At 37.3% G+C, this 19,201-nt stretch overlaps 2 protein-coding genes across 5 annotated transcripts in view; one reads left to right on the top strand and one right to left on the bottom strand.

The window, feature by feature from the left end:
- The window catches only part of LOC139960583 (uncharacterized), a 33,418-nt gene that overhangs the window by 1,472 nt on the left and 12,745 nt on the right, over window positions 1-19,201 (top strand). For both annotated transcript variants that reach the window (XM_071959038.1, XM_071959039.1), the window contains exon 2: window positions 17,163-17,283. In XM_071959038.1, coding sequence (XP_071815139.1) covers window positions 17,163-17,283 — 121 coding nt within the window. The remainder of the gene's footprint in view (window positions 1-17,162; window positions 17,284-19,201) is intronic.
- LOC139960000 (uncharacterized) lies at window positions 1,202-6,483 on the bottom strand. 3 transcript variants are annotated; one of them, XM_071957996.1, is made up of 4 exons: window positions 5,981-6,483; window positions 4,898-5,066; window positions 3,523-3,641; window positions 1,202-3,014 (listed from the first exon to the last, which is right to left on the bottom strand). In XM_071957996.1, exons 2-4 carry the CDS (start codon window positions 5,010-5,012, stop codon window positions 2,907-2,909), a joined length of 342 nt encoding a protein of 113 aa, XP_071814097.1. In that variant the 5' UTR covers window positions 5,013-5,066; window positions 5,981-6,483; the 3' UTR covers window positions 1,202-2,906. The 3 variants fall into 3 exon arrangements, with proteins under 3 accessions (XP_071814097.1, XP_071814096.1, XP_071814095.1); XM_071957995.1 differs by having other exon boundaries at window positions 6,014-6,483; XM_071957994.1 differs by having other exon boundaries at window positions 6,187-6,483.

Below are 19,201 nucleotides of genomic sequence, written 5' to 3'. Positions count from 1 at the left end.
GCCTGAAAATGTTTTCGTGACATATTTATTACACCACAAATAACGTTATCAAAACAAAAGACGAAATGTTTTAATAACGTTTTAAAAACGTTTTTGTGTTTGCTGGGTTACTACAGCTACTGTACAGTGAAGGCTGAACCATGGAATGTATTGCCTACGTAGCCTAATGAACACACCGATATATCTTTATAGGCCTATATATCGTACGAAGGACTAAATATAAATTTGCTGGTTGGTGATATTAAGTTACTAATTAAGATTGAGTTTTGTGTATGATAGACTACACAGTACAAATGTTTAACTCTGTTTTCTGTGTTAATAGGGAGCTGCAATATCCCAGGCCTAAACGTATATACATTTCATTACAACAATGAGACAATAACATGTGTATTGCGTAATACCGGACGTGTATGTGTCACTCAATTTGACTTTTGACTTTTCAAGGTCAGTCAATAATTCATTTGACTTGCTTCCAACCACTACATATACTGCATTTCGGTGAAAACTTGTAACGGCTGCTTTTATAACGTAAACGTGACTGGCGAAATAGTGCATAACTTTTCCACAGTTCACAGTTATTTAGAGTGACATAGGCCTACAGTATAAGTGTTTATAACAAGTATATATTTATGAAGTACATGCATGGTCCAGAGTTGGGTGGGGGTACAGGGGCGGTGTTGGCTCACGCGTAGCTATTATATGGCCCCTTCCGACTCTATAAAGTCGTACTATTGCTGCAGTATACTACGAGCCATATAGGCCTATATATACACATGCGGCTCTTAACCTGTTTTCTTTTTAATTAAGCGCGGGTATACTGATGGTTTTACCGTGAGGGCACATTAGATATGTTTGTGATGTACCCAGGTAGGGTATTTTCCCCTCAGTACGTAGACTATCTTTAATTCAATATTTCATAAAGACTGTGTGGTGTAATGTATGTTTCATCAATGTTTGTCTTTCAAATTTGATTTGAATAAATGAAACGTGGAGGGGACGCAGATTGTCAGATACCGTGACTCCTTATATCCCCCAAAACCCAAAATGGACCCTTAACTTGAAAACAACCAATGATTTTACCAATCATGGAATTCTTTATGCCTCAGGCTGAATATACGTTATAAGACACTGTTGCTCAAAAAACTCCCGTGGATGTGAATTTCGATGTTTCCGCAGACCTAATTTATATTCTATCCCACACTCTAAAAACCAAAGTGCTGAAAACAGCACATAGAGTGCTATTTTACAGCACTTTCCAAGAGCCCTGAGAGGGACAGCACCCTAAGTGCTATAAATAACACTCTCAATGGTGCTAACTATACCAGCACCTGAAAAGTGCTGCAACAGTCCCGCACTTTAAGTGCTACCACCAGCACTGGAAAGAGCAAAGTAGGCACCTGTAAGTGCAAGTCCTTAGGTCAGTATTAGGGTGTACAGAGCACCACTAACTGTAAACTCAGAATCTGTATCACTTGCAAAATATGGAATGTAAAGGGTAGGTCAAAACACAGCATCTCCTGACTGAAATAAAAGGGAACACATTTCTTTTCTTTCTTTCTTTTATTGCTTCCTGTACTTGAGAAATAAAAAATCATGAATTAGACTTAAACCATATAGTGTAGACAGATTAGCTTAAGTATGTCAGCTAAGCCCTTTGTTTACTATAAAAATTTAAGGCTGTTGACCAGAAGTGCTAGAGTATATCCATGCATAGTGTTCTAGCCTAACTTTATGTTTACATTTAGCCATGGATGTTACTAAGTTAAAACGTGATATTAATTTACTGTATTAGTACTGAGTGATATTGACAGTAGATGGGACTATGCACCCCTAAAATCCAGTAAAATCCAGATTCCAACTGGATAAGATCTCAGATTGGACAAAAATTAAATAAATAAACAAACCTGTTTTTACCACCCAATGAGGTTGAGTTTCCATGGTCCCTTATTTTGAACAACATCTTCAAACCTATTCAGTCCACTCTTTTCATGAAGTCAAATGAAAATAACACCAACTTGATCCCCAAATGGGTCAAAAATAAACTGAAACACTGAATATCCTCTAACAGTCTGAATGAATGTTTTAAAACAAGATAAAAGTAACAGTGACAACACCCAATCAAGACTAAGTTAGGTAAACCTACGCTCCCAAGGGCTAGCATGTGCCTGACATATTGTGAGTTATTAATTATTAATGAGTAATTCATGTGAGTGGCTGTGGCTGAGATCTGGTGCAAGCAGTATCCTTCCCATGTTTATAAGCAACTTAAATTATCAACTGTACAACCTGAATAACTGGTAAAAACTTGATTTATCCATCACAACCAGGTTCATCTGGAGATGATTTTAGAGATATATGTGGGTCTAAGTTGTGTAGTGGTCAGTTTTGTATTTGTTTACCCTGTGTTGTAGGCCTTATAATTCTGTTAATGTCAAAAGTCCAACTACACTTTAGATAATAGCTACATACTAAGCTCTAACGGATTAAAAGAATTGAAACACTGATCCCAAAGATAAAACATACGGCATGTTTTTCTACTACAAAATGGCCATTGCAACTTACTTAAGAAACGTTATGAGAAATCATGAAAGAGATTAATGCTTGTAATTAAAACGAATAAATTTTCAGACATGCTTGCAAAAAACTTTCCTTTATGCTTTTAAACTAAACTGTGAACAGTCTCTACTCCACATTTTGCAAAGCAATCCTTATCTCCTTAACACGATTACTTATCTTTTGACCTGATGGAGGTATGCCATACACCACAGTTTGGATAAAGGTGTAGAAATCTGTGAGCTGCACCGCATATGCTACAATAAAAACATAATGAACTTTCATTAGAATATCTGTAGCTGCTACAATTCCACATGCTTGCCTGGAAACAGGTAGGGCAACTCCATCCAGAACTACAAAAACTGCTGCAAGTCAGTCACATTGCTTCCAATGGCCAAGAGGTGTGGCTGTTTTCTGCTGAGTTGGCTTTTCTTTGCATATTCTTCCACATTTGTTCCGATCTAAGAAGAAAGGAAATTCATGCATTAATTTCCAAAATAGTGCCGATTTCTCTAGTAACCTCTGAAAACTTCAACTAGTCCAGCTGATAATTACTTCACATCCTGCTTGCATCACTAACCATACTATTATGTATCTTGCCTGAACTGCTGCCTGGCTTGTGCCATATTTTAACCAAATATAAAATCCATATTAATAACTAACCAGCTACAAAAATATGCAAATATAACTTGATATATAATACAGGATTATCTGGCTCAGGTACAGAATAGTCTACATTAACCCACATCTGGATCAGATAGTTTTATGTGGTTGACTCTTATCTCCTGAAGGAAAGACACATTTAATAAGAGCACCTACCTGGACCGCCCAGCACAGATTAAGCCAAGGGGCTGAGGCCTAGAGGACAGAATGTCAGTACCAATATCCCCTAGGCTCAAATGGTTAAAGATTGATCAGTCTGCATGAATTTTGGCAGATCTTTTCCACTCAACACACAAAACAACTTACTGGTTGCCAGGCGATGAAGTAACGGACATTGTCATCTCGACTGCATTTTCTACTTTTCCTTGTGTTGAAAGACGGCAATAGGTGAACGTATGCAAAGAGACCGTACCTGGATGCAAGTTCTAAATAAGAAAATGAAAAGTTTCTTAATAATGAAAAACATAAAAACAGATTACATATCTCAACAAAACAGATGTATATGTCAACAAAATAGTGTGACGTGTCAGTTAGTAATTGTTTGTTCCTACTACTTGCACTAGAAATTGCAATATACAAATTACACATAGGCACTGCATGCAAAAAAAAAAAAAAACAAAACAATATTCTGATATACTTTTATGTCCACTGAACCCAATTACATAGGCCTATGTCAATTTCACAGTTATAGGTCTTTTCAAAGTCACTAAAATAAATATGGAAGACTGAAAGATTTCTGGGATTCTTCTATAATTGAAATTGGTTAGGCCAGGAAATTAATACTTTTGCTTATTGAATACACTGTTGGATGGAGGAAACTAAGGCATCAAGTGGTACAGTAACTCTTATCAATGAATGAACCAAGCAAGTGGCTATACAGGTACAACCCTACACCACCAGACTTACAACATTGGTTCTCGAATGTTTCTAGAATAATAACACACCCCTCCACCCACAGCGCTTTAACAGTACGTGGCTCAAGAAACAAATTTCCTTCAGTTTACCCTTACTCCACAGCTGGAATTAAAGCAAAAGTGAACAGGATTGCCAGCTTAATCAATTTTAGTGAATGGGCCTAAGAACTGGCTACAAATTTAGACCCAATAGTTATAACCTTTGATCTGAAATCTGGATACAAGTTTTAATCCACTGATTTCAACAATTTGCGAGCAATCTGATAATGATCTGGCTATTTTTGATTCACACGCTGCAGCCTGACTTGACACTTAAATGATCTTTGACCTCAATTTTTGGATACATTCGTGATGGGTCCCCTCCCATGGATCAGTTTAGCCAAGTTAGCTTCAGTACTTGAAAATTCACATAAGACTGCAGGAGATAATACCACTTAATGAACTATCGTTAGACAGGTAGATGCCCACCAATCACATAAGCTCCCATCAGCTTCTATGGTGTCAGAACTTAAGTCTTCTTCAAAATCTAGATTGGAATGTAATTCAGTTTTAGTTTAATCACTTTCATTCATTTCTTCCATGTATGTTTAAAGAAAGTTGGGTACCAGACAAACTGTTAACAGCATTGCCACTTTTCTGTACATGATTTCACCTATAGCAGTCTTTTAAAGAGCTAACATTCCAAATATTCAATACAGAAAACTTGACTGAACTTGCACAATGAGAGTCACATGACTACAAAATGTTAGCACTTTTTTGAAACATACCCTCAGACTTTTCTGTTTCTTCAAATTCAAACTGAAGGTCCCGCAGAGCTGAGTTGGTGAGTACATGTATGCTATGTACTTCCAAATGAAGCGGGAATGTACCCTCCCATTTCATCAAAAAGTTATTGGCGACCTAATCTCCATACATCTGCTCAAAGTCTTGCAAAATCTACAAGTAAAAGAATGGAACAAGAAAACATGCAATGAATCCCAAAACATGTCAGGTTTCTTTCATTTTTCTGCAAATGCTTGAGTCTATAAACAGTATAAAAAAAAGCATGTTTAAAGTTTCACCGAAATTTGTTTCAAATTAATTGGAAAATTAAGCCTACCTATAGTCTTTCACTTTTCATGACAGAACATCTTAAATGAAGCATATTTACATTGGGAGTCATCATTTCAAAAGAAAAAGATGCTTATAGTAGGCCTTCCTTGATAGGTGCAAACAAGGCAAACATTAGGGTACACAACATTAAGCGATGCATGAAATATGGGAAACACTATGAAGGTCAAATAAGAATAGGATGTATACAATTACTCTGATCATTATTTTATTTTTACATTTACTTTAATTTTTCTTTAAACCTGAATAATGTATGACTGTGAAGTATGGTTTGTACTTTGTAGGCTACTTCATTTTGTAGTCGGCAATCACACACAGACCTTACACTGCAAAGTAACATTAACAACACAACGTTACCCCTGTTACCACAATAATGTTAGACCTAGGCTAGGCTACCACAAATTCAAAGCGTAATATGGAGTGACAGGCCGTCCAAAACGTTCTCTTGTGGTCGTCTAGCGGCCATCGGCTTATATTCTTTAGGCATTGGCATATAAACCAATACCAATACTTATTGCATTGGGCCTGCCTCTCTTATACGTTAAGACTCTGTGATGGCCACTTGTGCAAACGCAGTAGACTGTAGTACCAGTAGTACAACTCAATCGAATCGCCATTTGCGGCCATAAAGTTAGGCCTTATAAATGTTACAATAAGGAGGTCGGCTAGGCCTATATACGCCCAATCATAAACTTGGCATAGCCTAATTTTATATCAGAGCGCATTTGGCATTTACATACGTGAATAGACCTATGAAATAAGTGGTAGGCTACCATCACTAAGACGTCGACAGAGGTATTATTTCAAGGAAATTCCCGACGTCATCAGCAAAGCTAGGTTATTGAAAACAAGAATGATCACTCAAATTTGATGAAAGGTCGCCATATCAGCTTTCAAATATTCCTTACTGTGGAGAATATTCACAGATTTCAATTCAGAAACTTACGTCTGCCGGTGGAACGTTCGTCAGTTGTCACGTCTAGCGATGCGATATGCAACTATTTGGTTATAACCAATAGCGTTGTTGCATGTTACTGACGTCACCGCCTTCAGCCAATCAAAAGTTAATACGAAACTTTCAGCACTTAACAAGTGCAGTGCGTCACAACTGCGGCGATAGCACTTTGGTATGGTGCAAGTTATTTAACACTTGAAGGTTGAGATACTAGCTCTTAAAGTGCTAATTGATGACTAGCACCGTGTTGGAGCTACTAAATTAGCACTTCAGTTTTTAGAGTGCACCTATCCCACAGAAGCGATTCATAATGATACTCAATAGAGACAGCATAATAGTCGTGTACAACCTATATATTGAAGGCTAGCGCATACATATGGTGGTAAATAAATGAAGCGATTATTAGCTAAGCCTAATGTCAAATATTAACTGAAGAGCATGGACGGTTCGGTACTAAAATCCAACAACAATGTGTTGTTGGCTTGATTACTTAACTTGTTTGTCCAGATAGTCATGGATCTCAGCATGAGGAGAACATTAACAACTAACCTCCAACATGTCCAGGGAAATAACCCGGGAATTCGCCCTTAGAATATTCGACTACATACAGTGTCCGGGCGACAAATGGGCTGAGATGAAAACTGCTATATATTTTGCAACTTTTGAAACAACGTTGTACCGCATAATGCGCATATGCATGAAATGTATTTATACTGTACACTGGAAAGCTTGTAAAATTCTGCCTGCCAGCGGGCGGGGGTGGTTGGGGGGTGGGCGGGTAAGACTGTGAGCTGTTGACTTTATTCTGGAGGGGGGCCGGAGGGGATAAATCCACCAGAAGTATGTGGTTGCGCCCCTATAAGAGTCATATCTGTAATTGTCGCTTTACAGCAAGCAACCATATGAACTTCATGCACTATACGGCCTAGGTTGCTATGTGCCTACTTGGCGGCAGTCCTTTCCCTAGTAAATAGAGCCAAAAGAACTTACGAAGAAAACTGGCTGGCATGTACCTTTATTCACTTACTCATGCATCTTGTTGCCAGGTGAGCAACCCCATAAATATGCTCATCTCATGACGTCACATCTCCATGAGGAACGACAAACATAATTATATACTAGCCTATATGGTAGCATACGCCCATTAAATGTCCCATTGACCTACACACTAAATCGTACAAGCAATGTTGTCTCTAAGTCTATAGATAGAGATAGAAGTTCTCACTAGCTAAACGCAACCTATCACTGGATAGCTGACAAGTTGGCCATTCATGGCACCATCAACTTTCCGTATCATGACCATGCAGATGTTTTGCTATGAGAGCCTGAATTTTCGTCATTTGTATTAAACAAACCTCTTTACTCATTACAGTAAAATGTTTTTGTGAATCTTTGTGCTTCACATGGAACATTTTGACAGCTGTAACTACCGGTAAACATTACGATTATTGCTATTATTTACATATTTTAAAAATGAATATATTGTATGACATCTCTGTTACTTACACTTACTGAACAAAGATTCGTGCAAATAAGAAAAATATAAAAAGAATGAAATATTTTCCGAAAACAATTTTTGATTCTTCAATATAAGATTAAAGCTGAACAGTGAACATAATGATATATCACGAAAGCCGTAAAACAACCCATTCACATCATGTTATCAATAAACCACCCATAATTATCGTCTAGCCAGCAATTTTTCTGTCGACGGTAAGTTATTGTTCATTTCGGGTTTAATAAAACTTGCAGAATATTGAATATGAGATATTATTCAAACCATTCAATTACCTTTTGCTAACACATTGTACGATATTGTACTCAAATAACTTGTATTGAATCGCGTGTAATTTTCGCCTCTGCGGCAAGCCAATTATTCTAGTTTATTCCATCAATGTGGGTGTGCCTTGTGGTAAGAAAATTCATTAATAAGGAAACTGAATCGCTCAATATTAAAGATCATTTGTAGCCAGGCCAGGTGAATGGGTTTGTTGGTAACATTTTTCTGTTTATGCACTCGACATATACAAAAATGTTATCATCAATTGCACGGTCGCATGGCAACGTGCGGTGCGTGGTTATTCTCACAGAGAGTGCGCGTGCATTATCTCTAAGCCTTGAAGATATAGGCCTAAAGTAATCTTTCAGGATCGATTCTTAGGGCAGGGGAAGATAAAGAGAGGAATTCAGTGTAGGGGTGGGGGAGACCAAGGTCATCAGTTATCTTCAGAAGGGCAATTTTTGTTCAAGCCTCTCGCCCTTATTTCATGTTTAATTCGTAACTTAGGCTTATATGCAGAAAGCCGTACAACTCTATATATACTCCAGTGAGTGTGAGAATGCAAACTGCGCAACGAACTGCTTTCAATCATTCTGCGGTTTCTCTGTACTAAACATAATACAGTTGACGTTGATGCTGTATTACTCCTGCGTTACTTCGTGACTCACTATGTAGTCTGTGATAGCGATGTAAGATATTCCCACTGCACATTCAGACCATCAACTCGCTCATGTTGAACGGCTTACGGCTTGCAATCACCCTTAAAAAGCTGGAAATACGACCGTCGATTCGACGTTAATGTACTATTTATCAAAATAAAAATGAGAGTTAGAGAAGGCGCCGGGATGTAACTGATTAATGGTAACAACGAACATAGCAACCTTAATTGAAATCGGTTCAGAAGTTTAAAGCAATCTGCATTTGGTCTATCTGTAATATCTACTGCGCAGCCGGTCATAAACCTGTGTGACGTCAGAATGTTATCCATATGTTGACGCAGTGACCATATAGACAGCTCTACGTCGGATATATATATATATATATATATATACATATATATATATATATATATATATACATATACATATACATATATATATATATATATATATATAAATATATATATATATATATATATATATATATATATATATATACATATACATATACATATACATATATATATATATATATATATATATATATATTAATATATATATATATATATATATATATATATATATATATATATATATACGACTTGATGGTTTACATGATGTATATACCTTTAATGGTGCGAATGTTACTTGGTTGGGATAAGCCTTACTCTACCTACGTCACAAGTTGTATTTGTACGTAAGCAATACACTTGAATAGATACACACAAGTTTTGTTAGGCCAAGTAGTATGTATGATGTGCGTATGTATTGGTGTATCGGGTTATCAGCTTATTGCCTTAATTTGCCTATAAGAAATATAGATTATCTACCGAGACTCCGTGAATAAAATCAAGAAATTGTTGTCGAATCGCACACAGTGTAAGTAATTTGTAAGAGACTGCGAAATGAGGACTATATAGAGAAACAACTATACATACAGCGATGTGAATGTTCACGCAGTAAAATTGACTTCTTGTACCCCAAAAAAGTGTGATTCTTTACACAAGACAACCTCTCTTGCCTTCTTCATCTCTTAGAGGGGTGAAGTCAACTGACATTTATTGGAGGTGGAGTGACATGATTGGCTGAGGGAAGGGGAGGGGGGGGGGACGTGTGTGTGGTAAAAAGGCAATACTTATCCCGTTGAATATATCACCTTGAGGAATACGTTTGAATTCCTATGAAGAGTATACAATAAATAATGACAGAAAACTAAAAGAACACGATGACGTCATTATGTATGAGGCATATTTACTTCGGTTATGTTTCTGTGCGGAGGACGGGTCAGCTTGTCTGTCGTAATTTTTTTAACTCCGGTAAGTTTAGGATGTATTAAAACTATATTCTGTATCGTGCGATATAATTTTATGAATGATCAATATATCGGCATATCGATAGTTTAATTTTATCCTTCCATACATCAGTACAGAGCCATCTAAGTCGGTCGTAAATATGCAACCCCGGTAAGTTTTAGGATTTTTTGAAAACTATTCTGTATTGTGCCACATAATTTTTTGATTAATCAATATATCGGTAAATCGATCTTTTAATTTGATTAATATTTATCCTCCCATTCAGCAAGTATAGAATCATCTCTGTATAGTTCTATCTTCTTCACTTAACAGTATATATTCAAATCAAAGCATTCTCTCGGACACTATGCAAGGTATAAGTGTTCCATAAATATAGGATTTCTTGGAGCTATCTGTCCGTTTGCAACATTTACGTCACTAACTTACTTTGAACACACATAACCTGTGCACTACATACATATGCAGACCCACGTTTAATCTGAAGAATTGGGGCCAACATGGGTAGTTTTCATGTTTTTTTTTTGTGTTTTTTTTTTTGCGTACAGAAAAACGACCGTGAATGATCAAGAGAGACAGGCTACATGCATTTTAGTAACAACTTGACAAGAAAAAAAAATTTTCCCTCCAAATTGACCAAATATGCATATACTGCATTTTACAAATTGATTTAAGGTGCCGGCTAACTTCAGTAAAACATCTAATATACTTCACTTGCAGAATACAATTCGTAAATCTTTTCTTCCTCCGCGTTGCCCACACACCCCACTTTTGCCACCCCTGCCTCCCCTATGTTTCACCCACCTCTTATAAGGAAGGGCCCTTGTGGACTTATTCTGAAGTCGCAACGTAAGCAAGGATGGTAATCAACGAATGAGATACACAAAACTCCTTATAAGCTCTTAAGAACACACAACCAAATACTTCCATCCCTCCACCCTATCAATACACCTACCCCCTGTCCCATTCCTCCCCGTGTAATAAACAGGTATATTTCTGCATTTTGAGAGACCCGTCGCGTATATACGCGCACCTTTTGGAAGATATCCTCGTGTATGTCGTAAGTTTCTCCTGCAAGTTGTCACAAATCTGACTTCCAGTAAAGGAATTTTAATTTTCTCCTTTCAATTACCGACGGCATTTCCATCAACCATTGCGGTTTTTGCTATATACGCCAGATGAGGTAATTAAGACCTATAATCAAAATATAAAACATATGCGGAGATTGATTCATAAAGATTTATTATAAACACTACAATAGGCCCTGAAAACTTCGTTTTGATATTTGTGCTTGCAAACTGAAAAAGTTGTAATTTTTGTGAAACAGCTGTGCAAGCAAATTAATGTACATATATCAACGTATCAAAGGATTCCGAACATTATATAGCACGGTTTATACAACAAACTTGCGCCCTCGTGTTTTGGACTTAGGATTTGACATAAGCAGATACGCTCTGGGATTAATATAAAAGTTCACATGGAAGGAAGGCGAAGAGAGGTCGAGCTTTTTTTTTGGGGGGGGGGGGTGGAGGTGGGGATGTCTACGTTAGGAAGTTCGTTAGGCTTTGGGATTGTACAATTATTTATAGGTACGATGTTGGTTAGTCGATGTAGGCAGTCGATACTATCACGCAGTGCGTTTCTATGCTGGGGAGGAAGGGGTGTCCACCCCCTTCCCGCATTACCCTATGCTACCCGAAACTACTCCTATCTTCTTCTTTTTTAAATAATGACGGTAGCATATTAGGATAACATGTAAATCTGAAGTCCTAAACACTTGAGAAAGCGTTGCATTGACTTGTGGAACTTTGCAGCTCTTATTGAAGTTGTGTGTGTGTGACAGCTTGGCGTTCCGTGTTGCGTCACTTTGGATAGCTTGATCAGAACTTCGTATAGAGTAACATGCGTGACCAAATCCATACGAAAGTGTCAATCAAGGCCGTTTAATTATATTCCAGCTCATCAAGAAACTTTCATTAAGCCTCTCCATTTTCAAGGACTTGACAATCAGCTGCAAGCTCTTAGCGGAAACCCAAGTCAAAATCGACCGATTCAGTAACGAACAGATTGACAGACGAACTTTTAGGCTCATCGTTTCATCTCACTGGAATTTAAACCACAGATAAATTCCTATCTGTGTTTGTTGGAATGTCATAAAGGCTGGCAACAACTGTCCAATTATAGACATAAAGCTGTTTTATCCCCTGTTGAATGATATAGTCTTGAGTGGTGGTCACCGATCTCTTTTGGATGGTAAACGTATCAATGGAACAACGTTGTTCACTTTATCCATTCATCAAAGATATATGGAACCCAATGCATCTTGGTCCAAACTTCGAATTTACAAGTTACAAGCCGATGTCTTGTGTGGCACACTGTATTAATACCATACAATTAACTTGAATGAATGTATTGCAATCCGTTCTTAAACGATATCGAATCTTTGAGTAATTACATGTTGTAGAATTCTTTTTCAAAATGAGCATTTCTATTACCTATTTGATGATTCATGTAACTATATGACTTTCATTGAAACGTATAATTATAATTTCTTTGCAACCTATATATATATATATATATATATATATATATATATATACAGCTATCGGAATAGATTTACTGACGTGTTTTAGAACAGTTTATATATATATATTTTTTTATGGATGACATTCCTTACAATTAATCTTAACCGATTAATTTGCATAGTATAGGTTAAGTTTGTTGTATTAGCTTGCCCTAAAGTGATATATATAGTATGCAAGAATATACTACGTCATCAGTAGATGAGCGCACATAAAATGTTTCATGTGGACGTGTATGCAAGGTATACAAGAGATAACATAAATGATATGACAGGTGTTTTATGGGAATATCGACACTTAAATTAGCAGGTCATATTGATATAACTATACATGATGAGTTATATGGGCGTGTCATATTTCGATATTAGCGTGTCGAATACGAAAAGAGAGAAACAAATCCGCGACTGACATTTCATGCTAACTTCAGCTTGGTTTTCAACATATATGGGCGCACTAGTTTTGATTATATAGCCCATATATGCTCTCTTAGACACTATTTGTTTCAGGAAATGTCGAAATGGGTATAAACTTGTCAAAAGCAAAATAAAAATGTGTCCAAACATGATATAAACAGACAAAACAATGAAATCACGTTAATGGTTTATGCTTGCAGCGAAATAGACTCTGTGAAAGTGTCCAGGATGTTAAAGTATGCACAAGGGATAGCTTACATAGTGAAATTCACCTTTATCACATAGGCCTAGTGACTGCATGCATGTCATTTTAACTCTTTACACCGAGAGAACGTTTTTACGCTATAGCTAAATTTGCAAGAATTTGCTCTGAGGAAAAGAATTAATTGACTTCTCAATTAAGGGTGCAGGGGTACTTTGTTACTTTTTCATGCAGGTTTAACGAATAGCTAAAATGGTATAATTATACACCTGTCGATTAATCTCGCCGTGGATGGTTGTGAAAAAAAAACTATTCAAACTCAATTTCACGATAAAAGTTTAATCAACCACGTGATCAACTCTAAACATTTCAACTGGGATCTTAAAAATCAATTTCATACGAAACGATCCACTCTCAGTAGCATAATATTATATATCTTATTGTTGATCTTTGCGTTGAATAGGGCAGCTGCATTCGAATCGATTGCTTACACTCATCTTCGTTAAAAGAGGAAACAGGAGTCTTAATGAAAAAAACTTGTCTGTCTTTGGAACGTGGTGTCCCTATACTCAGCTTGGAAGTCTTATTTAAGATGAATAAGCCATTTTGGTGCTGTATGAATCGCGTGATAACAGAATACGGTTAGGATAGAGTATGTGCATACCAACGATACATAGCCTATCATAGTTACTATATTTATAAAACCTATGCTATATATCAATTTCGTGTTTTAATATGCCCTATGGGACGAGATGTCACACCGACCCAGCAAATATTAGTTCACTGTGTGACGTGGGCAACAGTATTTTAGTACCATTAATTAATTTAATTGTCGATACAGTAATTAGTAGGAATACTTAAATCAGCTTTGTGACTCTTTGTTAACCCGGCTAAGGCATAACTACCCACGTAACAAAGCAACGAACACTTGCACGAAGGTGAAGTGGTGTTTCTGTTTGCAAGAGTCTAAGCTATAAAATGTCAGAAAGTCAGGTTTTACCTCACATTTTGGTCGGGACCCAAGTAAAAGTCGTTTCGATTTACAAACAACCTATACCAACGTGAAAGATCTCTGTGCACGTTGAAGTGATAAACTTAAGTGATTGTTATATATAAGTATTGAGTTTGAACAATATGGAAATGCTACCAGTATCCAGTCCTGACAGTATGGAAGAAACACGGTATAAGTTGCAGGTAGTTTTGCGGTAACGTTAAATTTTAACCTCTTTGTAAGTAGCAGATCATCTGCCTTAGTGTTGTCATTAATACGCCACAGATGTAATATGATCATATACAGTTATGAAGTTATGGTATAGATGTACATTGTAGAGTAACTATATTGTGTGACGACGATTGGTTTCGGGAATATATTTATATAAAGGGAAGCTGAGTGGCGCTACAATATATGGGGCCATGTAGACATTGAGTACACAATACAGTAAAGGAAATATATACGTTACGGTGGACACGAGTACAGTATCCATGGGTCTCAATCCCCCCACCCCCACCCCAGAAAATGGCTTACATTTACTAACACGCTAAAAATGGAAAACTGTACTACAGAAACGTAGTTACTATGGGGATGATAATACCGATTTGTATCTACGCCATCCAACCCCCCCCCCAACAAATCTTATAGGTAGTGCATGGACATCCCTCCCCTTAGACATCTCCCTTTAGACCCCATCCCGGGACGGGCATTAGTCAACATTTGTGTTCCCCAGAGAAAAAAACTCTGGCTACTGACTCTGGCTATCAGACAACTCAGCAAGGAAAAAAAACTCGACTCTTTCACAAATAATTTGGGTTTTATTAGGAGTAATATACAGGATATTTAACATATTGACTTATTTGAGTTCATAACGGAGATAAATAACGTAGTATAGGCCTATATGACATTAGATTAACATGGGTATACTAAAACTTTTTTTTCTATATTTATATACTGAGAAATATTATCTACTGAGCGTGTAAAGTGTATCAGATCCCTCCCAACACAATCCTTTAGTATATAGCTTACTGCGTATGTATGTTTACATATGAGAACAATTATAATGATGTGAGACAAGACTTTCCACAGATGGGAAACTAACAATCGTTTTTTGTTTGTCCTTTTATTTTTGGCATTTGATATCTTTTATATCTTCCCGGACAGTGTTTCTATTTTCCATAGCTTACGTCCTTTCCAATAGATCCATATATACGAAAATAATAGTTTATTGCATAATGTTACATCATATTTTAATTTCCGTCGTAGATTCTCTAAGCGTTCTCCCGTGAAGAAGGCTTCCCAAAATAGGTCTAGTCTTTTGGTCACCGTATTGTTTATTAAACACTTGACCCCTTGCAGTCATTTAACGTCGGCAAACTGATTCCATATATATATATATATATATATATATGCACATTAGAAGATGAGCAGTTAATTAAAACCGGATTGACAGTCTAATATATCTTCGCGAGTCACGCTTATCGAACGTGTAGGCTACACGAAACCATGTATATATGCCCTTAGCCACGCCAGCACACAGGGGACCGTGGACGCCCCTCCCCACCGTACAGAGACTGCTCTCCCTATCTGTGCTATCAGCTTTACAGATTACAAGACACAAGTATACTGTGCCTCTTCGTTAAATTGTCGGTGCTCCTCAAACGGCCTATTTTTAACCATTAGTTGATATAGAATCAAACAGAAATATGTTTCTCTCATTTCAACCGCAATTATGACATATCGCAATGTAAAAATAATAATGTAGATTTTCTTATATAAAAGTTCAGGTGACACGTCTAGTAATAGTATGTTACTGTGTTGTTAATCTTCACAGACCCGCAAGTGATGTGAACTGAGTTAACTTCCGATAGAGAAAGACACCCCCGCTTGTGGTAAACTGAAAGTGATGTTTATACCATGATGCATAATGTGCATAATTTAGTTAAAATGAATTTTTTTACGGAAAATTTCACATTTAATCCTGAATCCTGCTACTTCCATGCTTCCATTTTTTCATACTCCACACATATAACCCATCCCTTCCGAATCAGATACGGTAATTGTGTGCAATGCACCGCACGAGAGCAATAACACTTTCTTCCCTCCCCCGGGATATGTCTACCGTTCAAACGCGAATGTGTAAACTGTAATAAACATTACCATATATCCTTAACCAAACCTTACACCTCGCAGTTATGCAAACATTGCCAATCAGTCGCGCTTTAATTGGAAACAGCCATATTTGAAGAAAAACCACTGCAGTTTAACATGTGTAGGGGGATTCATCTTCATGAGATGTTCTCTAACGCAAACACAGTGCATGCATCTGTAAAATGTAGAGACGAATAACTTCAGGGAGACGATTTGTCGGCAACAAAGTACAGCTGTATTTACCTTCTTGTCCCAAATTAGGGCTTCTATAGTTGACATATGTATAATCAGTCATCTTATATCGTATATGTTACGCTGTGTGTGTGTGTGTGATGTAAAACCACATCGACCTTAGATTGTCAGTGTGATGAGGTAATCAGAGACAGAAAAATTGTTCTTGGACGTGATTTCAAGCAGCTGGTTGGATTTCATGACAAATTAAACATATACGGTATTACATTATTATTTACATATATAAATTACATACTTAGATAACTCATTTTCCTCAACCATAGACTAAGTCACAAGTTCATGTTTTTTTTTTCTCCATACGCAATAATGTTTCTAGCCTCACTCACGTCTTACATTCCAGAGGTATTGGATATATTAAAGGTGAATATTTTGGAAACCAGAACCCTTGTATAGAATCATTACTATAAAACACTTCTTTTTTTGGGGGGGGGGGGGGGGACTATAGCATATCAAGAATACATTCTGCCTGACGCCATACTTTAACAATCACAGCTAGGATTTACAGATAACATATAACGTTTTTGATTTACCACAATCTTTCCATTCCATATTTGAATAACATGCACACACTCATAGCGGAATATAGCCTACTTCTTATTCTCTCTCTCTCTCTCTCTCTCTTTGCAGTTATATCGCTCAACAACCAGCTATTGGACATTCAAATGCCGTGCGGTTGTGAAAGTGACTGTACCGACGGAGGCTATCCTATCGCGATTGCCTTGGCAGACCGTATACAGAGTAGTTCAAGGTAGGTCCTGTCTGCCACGTGACCACCAGCAGCAGCAATGACTGTTATCTTAAAACTGTTACGTAGTTTCCGGTAACGAAGGAACCAGTAGAAAGGGGAGGGGGGGGGGCTGCCGATACAACTCTTCCTAAACTTGCTACCCCATGATTCCCCCTACCTCCTCCAGACGCATATACATGCATGGTATCTAGATTACAATGAATTTGCATGGTAGCGTACCCATTTTGCCTCACCGTCAATAACTTCTAGTTTATTCTACCAGTTTGGACGCATCCACGTATCATTTATACACGAGGCGACAGTAAGTCGTACGATAACCAGAAATAGAATAATGTGCAGGCATTATACGTTGATAACTCAAAGTTAAATTGGCGAGAATTTGGCTAAACTGGCAATTGCAATGTATATTGCTGCAGTGATGGACCACGAGAACGCATTTGTTATTAGATATATGTATGTAACGCTTACATGGACAATATAGTTATATGGTAAAATATAATAATAAATAGCAATAAGTATGGTTTTCTCTTAGCATCAAATATTCGAACAAAACTACACATTTGAGACGAGACTGGCTAAACCACAATGAGAATAGTTTAGCTTTCTCGGACCATTACCCTACCGTACGTTTTAGTGAAAAACACAGAGTGGATATTGTGTTCTGTGTATATGTCGCGGCTTCACCAATTGTAGCGCATGGTAACTGTATTTATGACAAGTCTCTGCAGATTATGTGACCATGCAGAGTACAGAAAGACCCGACGAGAGTGGGGGGGGGTGGGTTTGGGTAGGGTAGGTTAGGGTATGTAAGAGGGGATACACTCCCGGGCTAGGATTAAATTAGGGAGCTTATGCGTGCAGATCAGATGTACATAAATCGGAACCTACACTGTGAGTTGTAACTCCCATGTTATTGAACCTCGACACAGCTTGCATAGTAGGATATATTGCAGAGATATGAGCCTTGTATACGGTATAGTTAAGAACTTACATAGTACAGAACGGTATCACTTTATGTGATCGGAGTACTGTATTTGTGAAGACATTTAAGGTCGTCTCCAGTAATATAAAAACATGCGAGTTTTCTGATTGCTTGGGATACAACAGCACACAAAATAAGTAAAAACTATTTGACGGAGTTGATTCATCTCAGGTGGATAGCCTGTTAATAGATAAAGTTACCTTAATTATGCATGTGTAAGACAATGAACATGAAGCAAAGGATCGTTACTGACTTTGTGTATTCGTTAATCCTCTTATGTGTGGTACGCTAATATGGTCACGTGTGTATCCCCTAGCAACACACGGTTTGAAGTGTATTGAGCGTGAAAAAGCCAACACTCAAGTAGATCATTACTTATCGAATGCATCAAACTTAGTTTACTATTTCAACAAGTGCCCTATGTCCGTTGGTGATTAAAATGCATCGACAATAATATGAATTCAAGAAACGGCGTAGTTTTATTCAATCCAAATTCACAAGAACTGTCGTGTAAAGCAAACACGGTCCCTCAAGCTGTTTACACAAACTTCGATATGAAGTAATAACCAACACATCGAAATGTCACTTGTGCTGCGATCATATTTATGATAATGAAGAGCTACGTACGGTAAATACACAACAAGGGAAGCTATGAATATATTGACGATTGCCTCCTATGTAACACCACTGTACTCAGTATATTGATGCTGTTTACTTTTATCTATATTACAGTATATGTATGGGCCTTTGTAATCTACCATTGTCGTGCATTCACTATTTGTAATTTGTTATATCTGTTGCTACCGTCTGCTATAAGTTGTATATAACCTATATGACAACGAAACAGACAGGCCTATATGGAGATGATATTAGCCTATGAGGTGACAAGAAAGTAGCCTAATTCGAATGTTTTTCCCCCAACGGTTTGATGAGGGA

Source organism: Apostichopus japonicus, chromosome 19 (genome assembly GCF_037975245.1).
Source record: "Apostichopus japonicus isolate 1M-3 chromosome 19, ASM3797524v1, whole genome shotgun sequence".
NCBI classification, from domain to species: Eukaryota; Metazoa; Echinodermata; class Holothuroidea; order Aspidochirotida; family Stichopodidae; genus Apostichopus; species Apostichopus japonicus.
Note: the sequence above shows the minus strand (reverse complement) of the source record. Positions and strands in the feature narration are given on the sequence as shown.